This window comes from Balaenoptera physalus (assembly GCF_965194825.1).
Source record: "Balaenoptera physalus genome assembly, chromosome: 16".
Lineage (NCBI taxonomy): Eukaryota > Metazoa > Chordata > Mammalia > Artiodactyla > Balaenopteridae > Balaenoptera > Balaenoptera physalus.
Window position 1 is genome coordinate 77,829,786 of NC_138898.1, and position 13,109 is coordinate 77,842,894.

The 13,109-nt window shown below is 44.7% G+C and overlaps 1 protein-coding gene and 1 pseudogene across 5 annotated transcripts in view; both read left to right on the plus strand.

Annotated features, from left to right (window-relative positions):
- Positions 1–2,801: 2,801 nt before the first annotated feature.
- Positions 2,802–3,242, plus strand: LOC309644900 (large ribosomal subunit protein uL22 pseudogene; annotated as a pseudogene). The gene is made up of 2 exons: positions 2,802–2,889; positions 2,983–3,242. The product of its transcript is annotated as a large ribosomal subunit protein uL22 pseudogene (transcript).
- A 5,365-nt stretch (positions 3,243–8,607) lies between these two features.
- The window catches only part of VKORC1L1 (vitamin K epoxide reductase complex subunit 1 like 1), a 59,895-nt gene continuing 55,393 nt past the window's right edge, over positions 8,608–13,109 (plus strand). The window contains exon 1 of one of the 4 annotated variants that reach the window (XM_082432459.1): positions 8,608–9,063. In XM_082432459.1, the coding sequence (XP_082288585.1) occupies positions 8,711–9,063 (353 nt within the window). In that variant the 5' untranslated portion in view covers positions 8,608–8,710. The remainder of the gene's footprint in view (positions 9,064–13,109) is intronic. The other 3 variants (XM_082432458.1, XM_082432457.1, XM_082432456.1) reach the window with 3 other exon arrangements.

A 13,109-nucleotide genomic window follows, 5' to 3' on the forward strand; every position in this document is an offset into this window, starting at 1 on the left:
AAAGAGAATGGTGGGGGAGGGGGTGCTCTTCGGGAGCACGGGGGGAGGAGTTTCCTGAATGAGGTGGCATTTAAGCTGGTATCATTCATTCAGTCATCCATTCACCAAATAATTCTTCAGCGCGTGTTATTGTGCCAGGCACTACCCCAACTGCTGGGAATACAAAAGACCCAGCCACTGCCCTCACGGAATTTGCAGTTGGTAGAGACAGACATTAAGTGAGCAATTACAACACGGAAGCTCTATGTACACATTTTAAAAAATAACAGTTTTCTTTTCTTTTTTTTGTTTTGTTTTTTTGGCCATGAAGCATGTGAGATCTAAGCTCCCGGACCAGGGATTGAACCCACACCCCCTGCATTGGAAGGCGAAGTCTTAACCACTGGACCGCCAGGGAAGTCCCTAAAAAATAAGTTTTATTGAGGTGTAATTCACATACCATAAAATTCACCCTTTTAGAGTGGTGTTAGCATATTCATAAAGTTGTGCTTCCACCACCACTGTCTAGATCCAGAATGTTAGATTACCCCAAAAGGAAACCCCATACCCGTTAGCAATCACTCCATATTTTCCATCACCCCAGCTCCTGGCTACCAGTAATCTAGCTTCTCTTTCTAGGGACTTGCCTACTCTAGACATTTCATTTAAAAGGAATGTTACATAAATAAGCTTCAAGGATATATTGCACAACAGGGGGAATATAGCCAATATTTTATAATAACTATAAATGGAGTATAACCTTTAAAAATTGTGAATCACTATGTTGCACACCTGTAACTTATTTAATTTTGTACAGCAACTATACTTCAATTAAAAAATAAATTAAAGTAATGACATAATACGTAGCCTTTTATGTTTGGGTCTGTCTTCTTTAATTTAGCATAATGTTTTCAAGATTCATCCATGTTATAGCATATATCAGTATTTCATTCCTTTTTTTTTTTTAACTTTTTTTTTTTTTTAAAGCTTGATGGTATTCACATTGCTTAATTTGTGTCATGCTTTATTTATTTATTTATTTATTTATTTAATTTATTTATGGCTGTGTTGGGTCTTCATTTCTGTGCGACGGCTTTCTCTAGTTGTGACAAGCGGGGGCCACTCTTCATCGCGGTGCGTGGGCCTCTCGCTACCGCGGCCTCTCTTGTTGCGGAGCACAGGCTCCAGACGCGCATGCTCAGTAATTGTGGCTCACGGGCCCAGCTGCTCCGTGGCATGTGGGATCTTCCCAGACCAGGGCTCGAACCCGTGTCCCCTGCATTGGCAGGCAGATTCTCAACCACTGCACCACCAGGGAAGCCCTCATTCCTTTTTTTTTTGCCACGCTGTGTGGCTTGCAGTATCTCAGTTCCCCAGCCAGGGATTGAACCGGGGCCATGGCAGTGAAAGCCCAGAATCCTAATCACTAGGCCACCAGGGAACTCCCCATTTCATTCCTTTTTATGGCTGAATAATAATACTCCATTGTATGCATATACTACATTTTGTTTATCCATTTATCAGTTGATGGGCATTTTTGACTATTGTGAATAATGCTGTGATGAACACTCATGTACAAGTTTTTGTGTGGACGCATGTTTTCAGTTCTCTTGGGAATATAGCCAGGAGTGGAATTGCTGGGCCATAGAGTAACTATGTTTAACATTTTGAGAAATTGCCAACCTGTTTTCTGAGGGGCTGCACCATTTTACACTGCTACCAGCAATGTATGAAGTTTCCATCTATGTACAAGTTTTTTTGTTTGTTCGTTTGTTTTGGCCGCCCTGCGTGGCTTGCGGGATTTTAGTTCCCCGACCAGGGATGGAACCAGGGCCCTCGTCAGTGATAGCTCAGAGTCCTAACCACTGGACCGCCAGGGAATTCCCTATGTACAAATTTTGAAATTCACATTCTTGGATTGGCACAAAGTGACCTCCCAGAGTTGTGCCCACCAAGTACAGAAGGCCTCAGCTGCCTCTTGGCAATACAGAAAGGTTGATGAACCGCTTTACAGAGCAGGAGAGCTTCTTCTGGACAGAGACAAGGGCTGTTCCCTGTGAGCCCCCAACAGTGGCAGCCTCCCCCAGCATCCTCCCACAGCAGCTTCCTCCTGCTGGGTCTGCCCAGCTACCCCTTCCTGCTTCTGGGAACAGCACCTTCTTGTTTTTAGGAGAACTGGTTTTGCATAGACTCTCTTGTAGGTCTGGGGGTGGGGGCGGCTGCCATCTCCAGCACTCTTCCTTTTCTAGCTACAGGGCTCATGAGTGACCTGAGGCTGGTCGAGCTGTCTGAATTCTTCATCAGGATTTTAAAAATTGGATTTAAGGGAGGAGAGGCAGTCCCTTACTGGCAGGAGAAAACAAAGATGCAAATGGAGGAACTATGGGACCACTTTTCCTTCTATAGGCAAAAAACTGGCCTGAGAGAACAAAATTGACACATAGAGGTAGGAGGTGGACAGAGAGAGTCTTGAGGGGGTTTGAATCCCTGGCCTAGTGAGCCCGATTAGTACAATAGAAGTGGGAAAGCCTTCAAGGAGAAAGAGGTATCTAAAATGTGGGTAAGTAGGAGTTTGAAAGCTCCAAGGTGAAGGTGGTAGAATGTGTATGAGGAATTCAAAGAAGTCTCTTCAGTTGTTCAGCAAAAAACACCATTAAGAAGGAGAAAGGGCACTTTTTCCGGTAAGCGGCCTGAGGTGACCTCTAAAAATGGTGTGCTATTCACTTGACCCAGAAAACCCCACAAAATCATGCAAATCAAGAGGTTCAGATCTTCGTGTTCACTTTAAGAACATTCGTGAAACTGCCCAGGCCGTTAAGGGTATGCGTATCCAAAAAGCCACCAAGTATCTGAAGGATGTCACTTTAAAGAAGCAACGTGTGCCATTCCATCGTTACAATGGTGGAGTTGGTAGGTGTGCCCAGGCCAAACAGTGGGACTGGACGCAGGGTCGGTGACCCAAAAAGAGTGCTGAATTTTTACTGCACATGCTCTAAAATGCAGAGAGTAATGCTGAACTTAAGGGCTTAGATGTAGATTCTCTGGTCATTGAGAACATCCAGCTGAACAAAGCCCCCAAGGTGCGGCACAGAACTTACAGAGTTCACGGTCAGATCAAACCATACGTGAGCTCTCCCTGCCACATTGAGATGATCCTTACTAAAAAAGAACAGATTGTTCCTAAACCAGAAGAGGACGTTGCACAGAAGCAAAAGACATCCCAGAAGAAACTGAAGAAACAGAAACTTATGGCCCAGGAATAAATGCTGCAAAAAAATAAAGGCAAATAAAAATTAAAAAAAAAAAGGGGGAAACAGCAAGCCAAAGTATAGGAGAAGGTGGGACTTCCCTGGTGGACCAGTGGGAAGACTCTGTGCTCCCAATGCAGGAGGCCTGGGTTTGATCCCTGGTTGGGGAACTAGATCCTGCATGCATGCCACAACTAAGAGTTCGCATACTGCAACTGAAGAGTCCACATGCTGCAACTAAGTCTGCATGCCACAATGAAGATCCTGCCTGCCACAGCTAGGACCCGGCGCAGCCTAAATAAATAAATAAATAAATATTTTTTTAAAAAAAGCATAGAAGATATCTGCCATACACATACTGACAAAGGTTTGTATCCAGAATATATAAAGACTTTCTTTCTACAAACCAATAAGCAAAAGACGACCCATTTTTTAAAGTGCGAAAAAGGCTTAAATAGGCACTTCACAAAAGAGAACATCTAAGTAGTCAAAAAGCATATGAAAGGAGCTCAAATTCGTTGGTCTTCAGGGAAAGGCAATTTTAAAACCACCACGATCCCTCTAGAGAGCCACCAGATTTTCTAAAACGGAAAGCACTGACCTTGCCAAGGATTGGTGAGGATGTGGGGTACCCAGAACTCTCATACTTTGCTAATGGGAGCTTAAATTGGTACAACCCCTTTGGAAGACTGTTTGGTAGTGTGGTGGCCCTGGTGGTACACCAGTCAGTCTCCCTTCAAGAGAGTCTACTGCAAAGAGGCTAGCTGGCCAGTAGCCTCCAGTGGCTGGCTACACCTTTGGATCGATCACAGCACTCATGCTGAGGCCATGCTCTCGAGCTGAGACCATGCAGTCTCAGGCTGCTCCCAGCCTTGGGAGCACATGACTGTGCCTGGCAGGGCTACTAGATAGGGGCTACTCCTGCCTTGCTCCCTGTCAGCCTGGATGAGACTGCAGAGCTTTCATAGTGGTCAGACCTGCTTTGTGATGATCTGGAGGCTCTCCATGCCTGTTCTTGTTCCCTGTCTCCTTTATCCTTCACAGGAATTGTCCCCTGTCAGTCTCTTACACATCTGATTTCACTTTGGCATCTCCTCCTTGGAGGACCTAAATTGGCTGAGGCAGTATAACTAATACTGTCTGACTCTAATTCCGCCCCTGGATGTATTCCCAATAGACATGACTGCATACAGCCACCAAAAGACGTTTACAGAATGTTCACAGCAGCTTTATTCATAATAGCTAAAAACTGGCCAAATGTCCATCAACAGTGGACAGACTGGATAAATAAAACTGTGGTTAGTTATATAGTGGACTATTACACAGCCGTGTACAATAACATAGGAAAACCCTCACAGACATAATGATGAGTAAAAGAAACCAGATAATCAATAGATCTTATCAAGTCAGTAAAGGAATCCAGAAGGTGGGGGGCTACAGGAGAATGAGTCCACTCAGAAATATGAAAACCACCAGAGAGTTAGAGAGTCGATCTTTTTGAGGACAGTGGTAGGCAGGCTTTAAGATGATCCCAATGAGGGCTTCCCTGGTGGCGCAGTGGTTAAGAATCCACCTGCCGATGCAGGAGACACGCGATCCCTGGTCCAGGAAGATCCCACATGCCGCGGAGCAACTAAGCCCGTGCGCCACAACTACTGAACCTGTGCTCTAGAGCCCACGAGCCACAACTACTGAAGCCCGTGCCCACGGGCTGCAATTACTGAGCCTGCATGCTGCAACTATTGAAGCCCACGTGCCTAGAACCCGTGCTCCACAACAAGAGAAGCCACTGCAATAAGCCCAAGCCCTGCAACGAAGAGTAGCCCCCGCTCGCCACAACTAGGAATGAAGACCCAAAGCAACTATAAAAAAAAAAAAAAATTTATTAAAAAAAAAAAGATGATCCCAGTGATTCCCCTTCTGGTATTCATGCCTTTGTGTAATCCCCTCCCTTTCAGTGTAGACTGGACCTAGGGACTTGCTTCTTTTTCTCCTCCAGTTTTATTGAGATATAATTGACGTATAACATTGTGAAAGTTTAAGATGTACAACATGGTTCGATATACATATGTAGTGAAATGATTACCACAATAAGATCAGTTAACACATCCATCACCTCACATAATTACCGTTTTTTTTTTTTTTTGGCCTGGAGGGAGGGAATGAGAACATGTAAGATTTAGCAACTCTCTTAGCAACTTTCACATATACAATATTATTAACTATAGATACCATAGTGTACATTAGATCTCCAGAATTTATTTATCTTATAATTAGAAGTTTGTGCCCTTTGACCAACATCTCTCCGTTTCCCCCACCTGCCAGCCCCTGCCAACTACCAATCAATTCTGTTTCTATGATTTCAGCTTTTTTAGATTCCACAAGTGAGATTGTATAGTACACTTGACCCTTGAACAACACAGGCTTGAACTGCACAGGTCCACTTATATGTGGATTTTTTTCAATACACACATAGGACAGTAATACACGATCCTTGGTTGAATCTGTGGCTGTGAAACCTTGGATATGGAGGGCTGACTCTAAAGTTATATTTGGATTTTCAACTGCACAGGGGGGCTGGTGCCCCTAACCCCTGCCTTGTTCAAGGGTCAACTGTATTTGTCTTTCTCTGTCTGATTTATTTCACTTATCATAATGCCCTCAAGATTTGTCCTTGTTGTCTCAAATGGTAGGATTTCCTTCGTTTTTTGTGGCTGAATAATATTCCATTGTGGGTACATACCACATTTCCTTTATCCATTCATCTATCCATGGACACTTAGGTTGGTGGACTAGCTTCTAAGTAACAGAATATGTAAAAGTGATGGGCTGTTTCTTCTGAGATTAGGTTACAGAAAAGACTGTGACTTCCATTTCCCTCACTCTGTCTTATTCCTTGCTTTAAGGGAAGCTAGCAGCTTCTTATGGAGAGGTACAAGTGGCCAGGAACTGATGGATCCAGCCAACAGCCGGAGAGGACGTGAGGCCTGCCAACTGCCCTGTGAGTGAGCTTGAAAGAGGATTCTCCAGCCTTGAGATGCCTGCAGCCCCAGCCAACATCTTGACTGCATCCTTGTGAGAGACCCTGATCCAGGGGACCCAGCTAAATAACACCCAGATTCCTGACCCACAGAAACTATGAGAAAATAAGAGATTTTTGCTGTTGTTGTTTTAAGCTGCAAGTTTGGGGTAATTTGTTACCCAACAATACATAACTAATAGGACATCAATTACTCAAAATCACTATATAAAACTGAAATCTCTTGGCCAGCGGCAACCAGGAAAAATGTAGCAATCTCCAAGAACAGTGTGTTTCTTCTTAGAGACAGTGAGAATAACATACATGTATTTTTCTTTTAGTTTTGGCCACCAGGAAGCTCAGAGCCAAATTTATGGCTCGGTTTTAATAATTATGTGATACTCTATGGCCTGCTTGTCTGTGTTCTTTTTTAAATAATTAATTAATTAATTAATTAATTTATTTTTAACATCTTTATTGGAGTATAATTGCTTTACAATGGTGTGTTAGTTTCTGCTTTATAACAAAGTGAATCAGTTATACATATACATATGTTCCCATATCTCTTCCCTCTTGCATTTCCCTCCCTCCCACCCTCCCTATCCCACCCCTCTAGGTGGTCACAAAGCACAGAGCTGATAATTAATTTATTAATTAATTTATTTTTTGCTGCGTCGGGTCTTAGTTGCAGCACGCGGAATCTTTTGCTCTGGAGGGTGGGCTCTTCGCTTCATTGCAGTGCGTGCGCAGGCTTCTCTCTAGTTGTGGCATGCGGGCTTCTCTGGTTGTGGTGTGTGGGCTCCAGAGCGCTTGCATTCTGTAGTTGAGGAGCGCGGGCTCAGTAGTTGTGGTGTGAGGGCTTAGTTGCCCCACCGCATGTGGGATCTTAGTTCCCCCACTGGGGATGAACCAAAGTCCCCTGCATTGCAAGAAGGATTCTTTTTTTGCAAGACGGATTCTTTTTTTTTTTTTTAATCGGCCTGAGCCATTAAGGCATTTTATTTATTTATTTATTCATTCATTTTTGGCTGCGTTGGGTCTTCGTTGCTGCGTGTGGGCTTTCTCTAGTTGCGGTGAGTGGGGGCTACTCCTCGTTGCGGTGCTCAGGCTTCTCACTGCTGTGGCTTCCCTTGTTGTGGAGCACCGGCTCTAGGCACGCAGGCTTCAGTAGTTGTGGCTCGTGTGCTCTAGAGCACAGGCTCAATAGTTGTGGCGCATGGGCTTAGTTGCTCTGCTGCATGTGGGATCTTCCCAGACTAGGGATCGAACCCGTGTTCCCTGCAGTGGCAGGTGGATTCTTAACCGCTGTGCCACCAGCAAAGTCCCTTGTCTGTGTTCTTACTCCTGGTCTTTATTTATTTTTTTAAATAAATTTATTTATTTTTATTTTTGGCTGCGTTGGGTCTTCGTTGCTGCGGGTGGGCTTTCTCTAGTTGTGGCGCGCCAGGGCTACTCTTCGTTGCGGTGCGCGGACTTCTCATTGGGGTGGCTTCTCTTGTTGCGGAACATGGGCTCCAGGCGTGCGGGCTTCAGTAGTTGTGGCACGTGGGCTCAGTAGTTGTGGCTCGCGGGTTCTAGAGCGCAGGGTCAGTAGTTGTGGCGCACGGGCTTGGTTGCTCCGTGGCATGTGGGATCTTCGCGGACCAGGGCTCAAACCCATGTCCCCTGCATTGGCAGGCGGATTTCCAACCACTGCGCCACCCGGGAAGCCCCTGGTCTTTTATTTTGATTTGTCTTTTTCTTCGTCCTGATTTTTTAGTTCATTTTTATACTTTACTATATTACACGAATTATGTTAAGCCATCTCAAATTCAGCTTACAGGGAAGCAAGGCATTCAGAAATAATGTTTCAAAAATAGTTAAGTTTGCACTTGTTGAACACGAAGTGCGTGGAGGTGGTGATGGGGAAGATCAGGTAATGTAAACGTCGCTCTGGAGCTTGGCTCTGGAGCTCTGGGAAATAGCCAAGGCTAATTTGGATTGGGTCAGAAAATATCAAGTGATAATGACAAAAAAAAAAGGCAGAAAGTATGGCAATTGATTACCACCCCCAGGAGGTGGTGCCAAGGGCTTATCCAGTCACACATGTTGGTATCTTTGAAATTTATTCCTTGCACCGGGTACCCTAGGGCCCGCCCGCGCCAGCCCTCCCCTCCCGCGCCACCCTTCCCTTCCCTTCCATTCCCTTCCCCTCCCCTCCCCTCCCCTCCCCTCCCCTCCCCTCCCCTCCCCTCCCAGAGCCCCGCCCTTCCCTTCCCCTGGCCCCGCCCCTCCTTCGGCCCCGCCCGCTGCGCGCGCCGCACTACCTCTGGCTCCGCCCCCCGGCCGGCCTCCCGGCCAGTTGCGCGCTCCGTCCCCCACACCGCGCCCGCGCGCGCCTTCCCCGCCCCGCCAGGATCTCTCCTTTTGGGGCGGTTGGGCCGCGCGCCTGTGGGGGCGGGGCCCGGAGGAGGCGGTCGAGCCAATGGGGCGCGGCGGCGGCGGCGGCGGTGGCGGCGGCGGCGGAGGCGGTAACGGTAGCGGCGGCGGCTGGGTCGGGCCCCGACGGGCGGCGGCGGCTGAGGTGGAGGCGGAGGGAGGCGGCGGCGGCGGCGAAGGAGGCGGCGGCGGCGGAGGGGGGAAGATGGCGGCGCCCGTCCTGCTGAGAGTGTCGGTGCCGCGTTGGGAGCGGGTGGCCCGGTATGCAGTGTGCGCCGCCGGGATCCTGCTCTCCATCTACGCCTACCACGTGGAGCGGGAGAAGGAGCGGGACCCCGAGCACCGGGCCCTCTGCGACCTGGGGCCCTGGGTGAAGTGCTCTGCCGCCCTTGCCTCCAGGTAGCCCGGCTAGGGGGAGCGGGCCGGGAGCGGCCGAGCGGGGCGAGGGCGGAGGCTGGGGGTGGGGAGCGCGCGGCGGGAGCTCGGGCCTGGGGGGCGGCGGGGATCGGGCCGCGAAGGGACCGACGGCGCCGTGAGCCTGGCCGGGAGCCTCGGCCGGGGCCGGGGGGCGGCGGCCGGGGTGGGGCGGCCCGAGTGCAGGCCGCCGAGGCTGAGGTGGCGGGGCCGCGAGACCGGCAAGGAGGGATGAGGTGGCAGAGTGCAGCCGCGAGGCCGGAGCGGACCGGGGGCAGTTGGGCAGGCTGGGGCCGGGCTGGGAGGGAGCGAGCGGGGTTCGCGGAGGGTGGGTCCCGGCCGGCTTGACAGATTTCGTGGTTCTCGCCCGGGGAGGCGAGTCGGGGGTGTGGGAGCCTGCCCGAGGGAGCCATGAGGTCACTGTCCACCCCTCGTCTGGGGTCGCTGCTGCTGCCCAAGGCTGTACGGCCGGCGTGGGCTCGGGGTTTGCATTTCCCACTGTCTTCCCGGTGCTAGGACAGGTGTTTCCGTGGTCAGGCCTCTTTGTACTCTGTAGCGCTAATGAGAATTTGCAGACTTCTTGAGAGACTGACATTTGCGGGCAAACAAGAATTTGACCCTACTCTGGAAGGAGATACCTGCACTTAACATATCTGATTTCTTGGATTCCCCCTCGTATATTTCAGTGTGCCCGCGAGGGGGGAATGGCCTGAGTTTGGATCTGGTCTAAGCATAATTTGAGTAAAATACGAGTATGTCATGTGTAATGATGATGTTTGGGGCATTAGGGTGCCTTTTCAATGTTGTTGGTTATTATTATGGAATACCCACCGAAGCTTAAAAATACACTCATTGCCGAACTGGAGGGATTGGTTTGTTTTACTGATACTTTTAGGTTTTTTAAAATGTTGTAGTTGATTTATCTGTTACACTTTATTTTCTGCATTAGATTTTTCTGGGCACGTTACTTTGAAAAAAAGAGGAATTTACATCTTAAAAGTGGCTGCTCTTTTTTTTTTTTTAATTGAGGAGGGTTCATTTTTTAAAAGTAGCAACAGTGAAAGAAATTATTTCAATTATTTCACAATTGATAGGTTATAATTTTAATAGAGGCATACTATGCCTAATATTTTGAGTTTGTTAACAGTAGTCACATTGGAGCAGTTTCTTCCTCTCATATTGATCTGTAAATTACTAGGTAGACAGTAATGTATAGCTCACTAGTTTATTTTGACCTACATATTGGTGATTACATGAACGACCTAGCACTGGAGTTTGTCTTGTTACTATTTGCAAATTTCAGGCTGCTGATCTTTTCCACTTAGACCGCCTTCTTGGTGAGCCACGTACTCTTTCTCATTTGCCCTTAAACCAAAATCCTGTAGCTTTTTAGTGGGAAAATAGTCATCATTATTGCTACATTAGACATAATGTGTTTAAAATGTAGATACCAGTTAACAGTGAAAATATGTCAATGTGACAAAACCTCACATTTGTTGTTGGGTATTTTGAACCAAGTTAATAGACCTAACAGACTCTCAGATATCCTTTGAGAACCACTGAGTGTATTTTATACAAACATTTTTATATTATTTTCACTATCCATTGGAAAGGACTTTTATACTTAAAGTACCTTGCACCCAAAGTTAGCTAACTAAATATATAATGAAAAGACTAAGCAGCAGTATATAGGTATTTGAAAAAAGGAATAAAAATAACTTTTGATATTAGATTAATATGGAATTTAAGCAGAATTATTGCCACTTCTAGCTTTTGGAAACACTGTATTCTATCATAAATTTAACTAGACCTTTTAACATTTGGACTTGGAAAGAGTGCTTTATGTTATCCAGACTGTATGTTTAAGTTCTTAAAATTGGCTTTCCTTTAAAAAAGAGTGTTTTTGAACCATGTAATAAGTATAGATTATAAATATTTTCAGTTATGTATCCTGCAAGGTCCAGGTTTTTGTGCTCTGATTTCTGTTTAATAAAGCACCATAAGATAATATAAATAACATCAAGTGAGATTATATATAAAGTATATGTGTAAGACTAAAAATATCTGGATCTCTTTATAGTTTTAAATGTGAACTTAATATGTTGTGACTGACACTAGTGTTTAATTGTGTAGCTGTGTACATAGAATATTTTAAATTTGATGCTCACTAAAGGAAGATAGGTAAGAAATAAGACATGCTAATAAGAGGAATAAATAGCTTATTTGCTGTGTACGCAATAAAATTCAAGAAATTTAGACAGTTTGACCAACCTGTTTATAAACTGCTTGCAAAACCATATATATCAATACATATATACACTATATATATATATAAACTATATATATTATATATATATGATGGAGACACAAATTTGGAAATTAAAGTGGCTTGAGTCTGATTTATAGATCAGTTTTCTTTTGGAAGTAGGTAGACTAAACATAATTAAAAGTTTTCATTTTGTCAAAGTGAAAAAGGCTTTAAATAAAAGCAGATTATTGGAGACCTCAAGTAGTAGTTCTTTTTATTTGACTTAAGTATTGATTGCTAGTTAGCAGTAGTAGTAAAAAATGTGACTATTTTATTTATTAAAAAATTTATTATTATTATTATTATTTTATTATTTTTGGCCATGCCACAGGGGCATGTGAGATCTTAGTTTCCTGACCAGGGATCGAACCCGCGCCCCCTGCATTGGAAGCGTGGAGTCTTAACCACTGGACCGCCAGGGAAGTCCATAAGTGTGACTATTTTAGGAACAGAAAGTTTGAGCCCAGGTTTGAGTAGAATTAAAGATAAAGGATGAGAAAAATTAACCAATGAAATCCTGAGGAAAGTTCTCTGCCAGAATCCAACATTAACTCATGTGATTTTGGATTGCTGAAACTCACTTTATTCTCATTTCTTAATCCTTAAGAGTTCTAATCCAAATAAAGTAGAGATTAATACGAGAATCTTGAGGGCTGTGTGTGTGTGTGTGTGTGTGTGTGTGTGTGTGTGTGTAAGTCCTCTATTATTTTGGGAGGCATCATTGTCTAAGGAAGTAGTTCCCAGATTTTTGGATTTCAAAAGAAGTATTTCCCCCCCAAATTGGGAGGCTGCAGTAGAGGTGCCAGTTTGTCGTGTTGGCTATAGTCAATAAAAACAGCAACAGTAAGCCATACCACTGTCTACTGTCACTGTCATTTCATTGTAAATAAGGATATTTTAACTCAAATAATTAGAAAGAACTGAATCTCAGTATGAAGGATCTTTAAATTGAATCACTTAGCTTTATTAAAAAGTTTACTTCTTATTTTTCCTCATTTTTATTTAAATTACTAAAAACTTTGTTGCAAGTCTGCACCAGCCTGCCTGCTAATCCCTGTCCAGTGCACTAAGTTCAGATCCAAAGGTTCTGGGTGGACTCCTAGCTCGTCCACTTGTTAGCTGGCCTCGAGCTAGTCACTCATCTTCATGGAGCTACAGTTGCTTCTCGGTTAAATGGGGATATTAAAACCGACTTTGCCAGATGAATGGGTAGGATTAAAGAGGATACATGGAATAAATAAATGGATGATACTTGAAATAAAATATGTACTCCATTAGTTATGGCTGTTATTGACTGGAGGTGGTATGATTATTTTTTTGCAGTGTCTGATCATAAACGCCTTTAAGTAGTACAAGTTACTTGTCTTAGGTGTAGTCATTTATGTATTTTAAATGTAAATTGTTTTAGAGTACTTTATTGCTCACTCCATGGCATAGTATAAAGACTTAAAATCCATTTAAAACAACTCCCAAAGTGTGGCAAGAGACACAAAATAATGTGTAGAATATTCTTTATAGGTATTTCCTATACGTTGCATTAGACCCCTTCTAAGAAGAGCTTTTATGTAAGAAAAAAATGATTTTGAAATGAAGAGGCTTGACAATTCATGTCCTCAAAAAGTTGCCTTATTTCGCAAAATGTTGGACTAGTACCCCTCTCATGTCTTAAAAATAGTACCATCTGTTTACTACCCCCCTCTTTGAGATACATTTTTAGAATTAG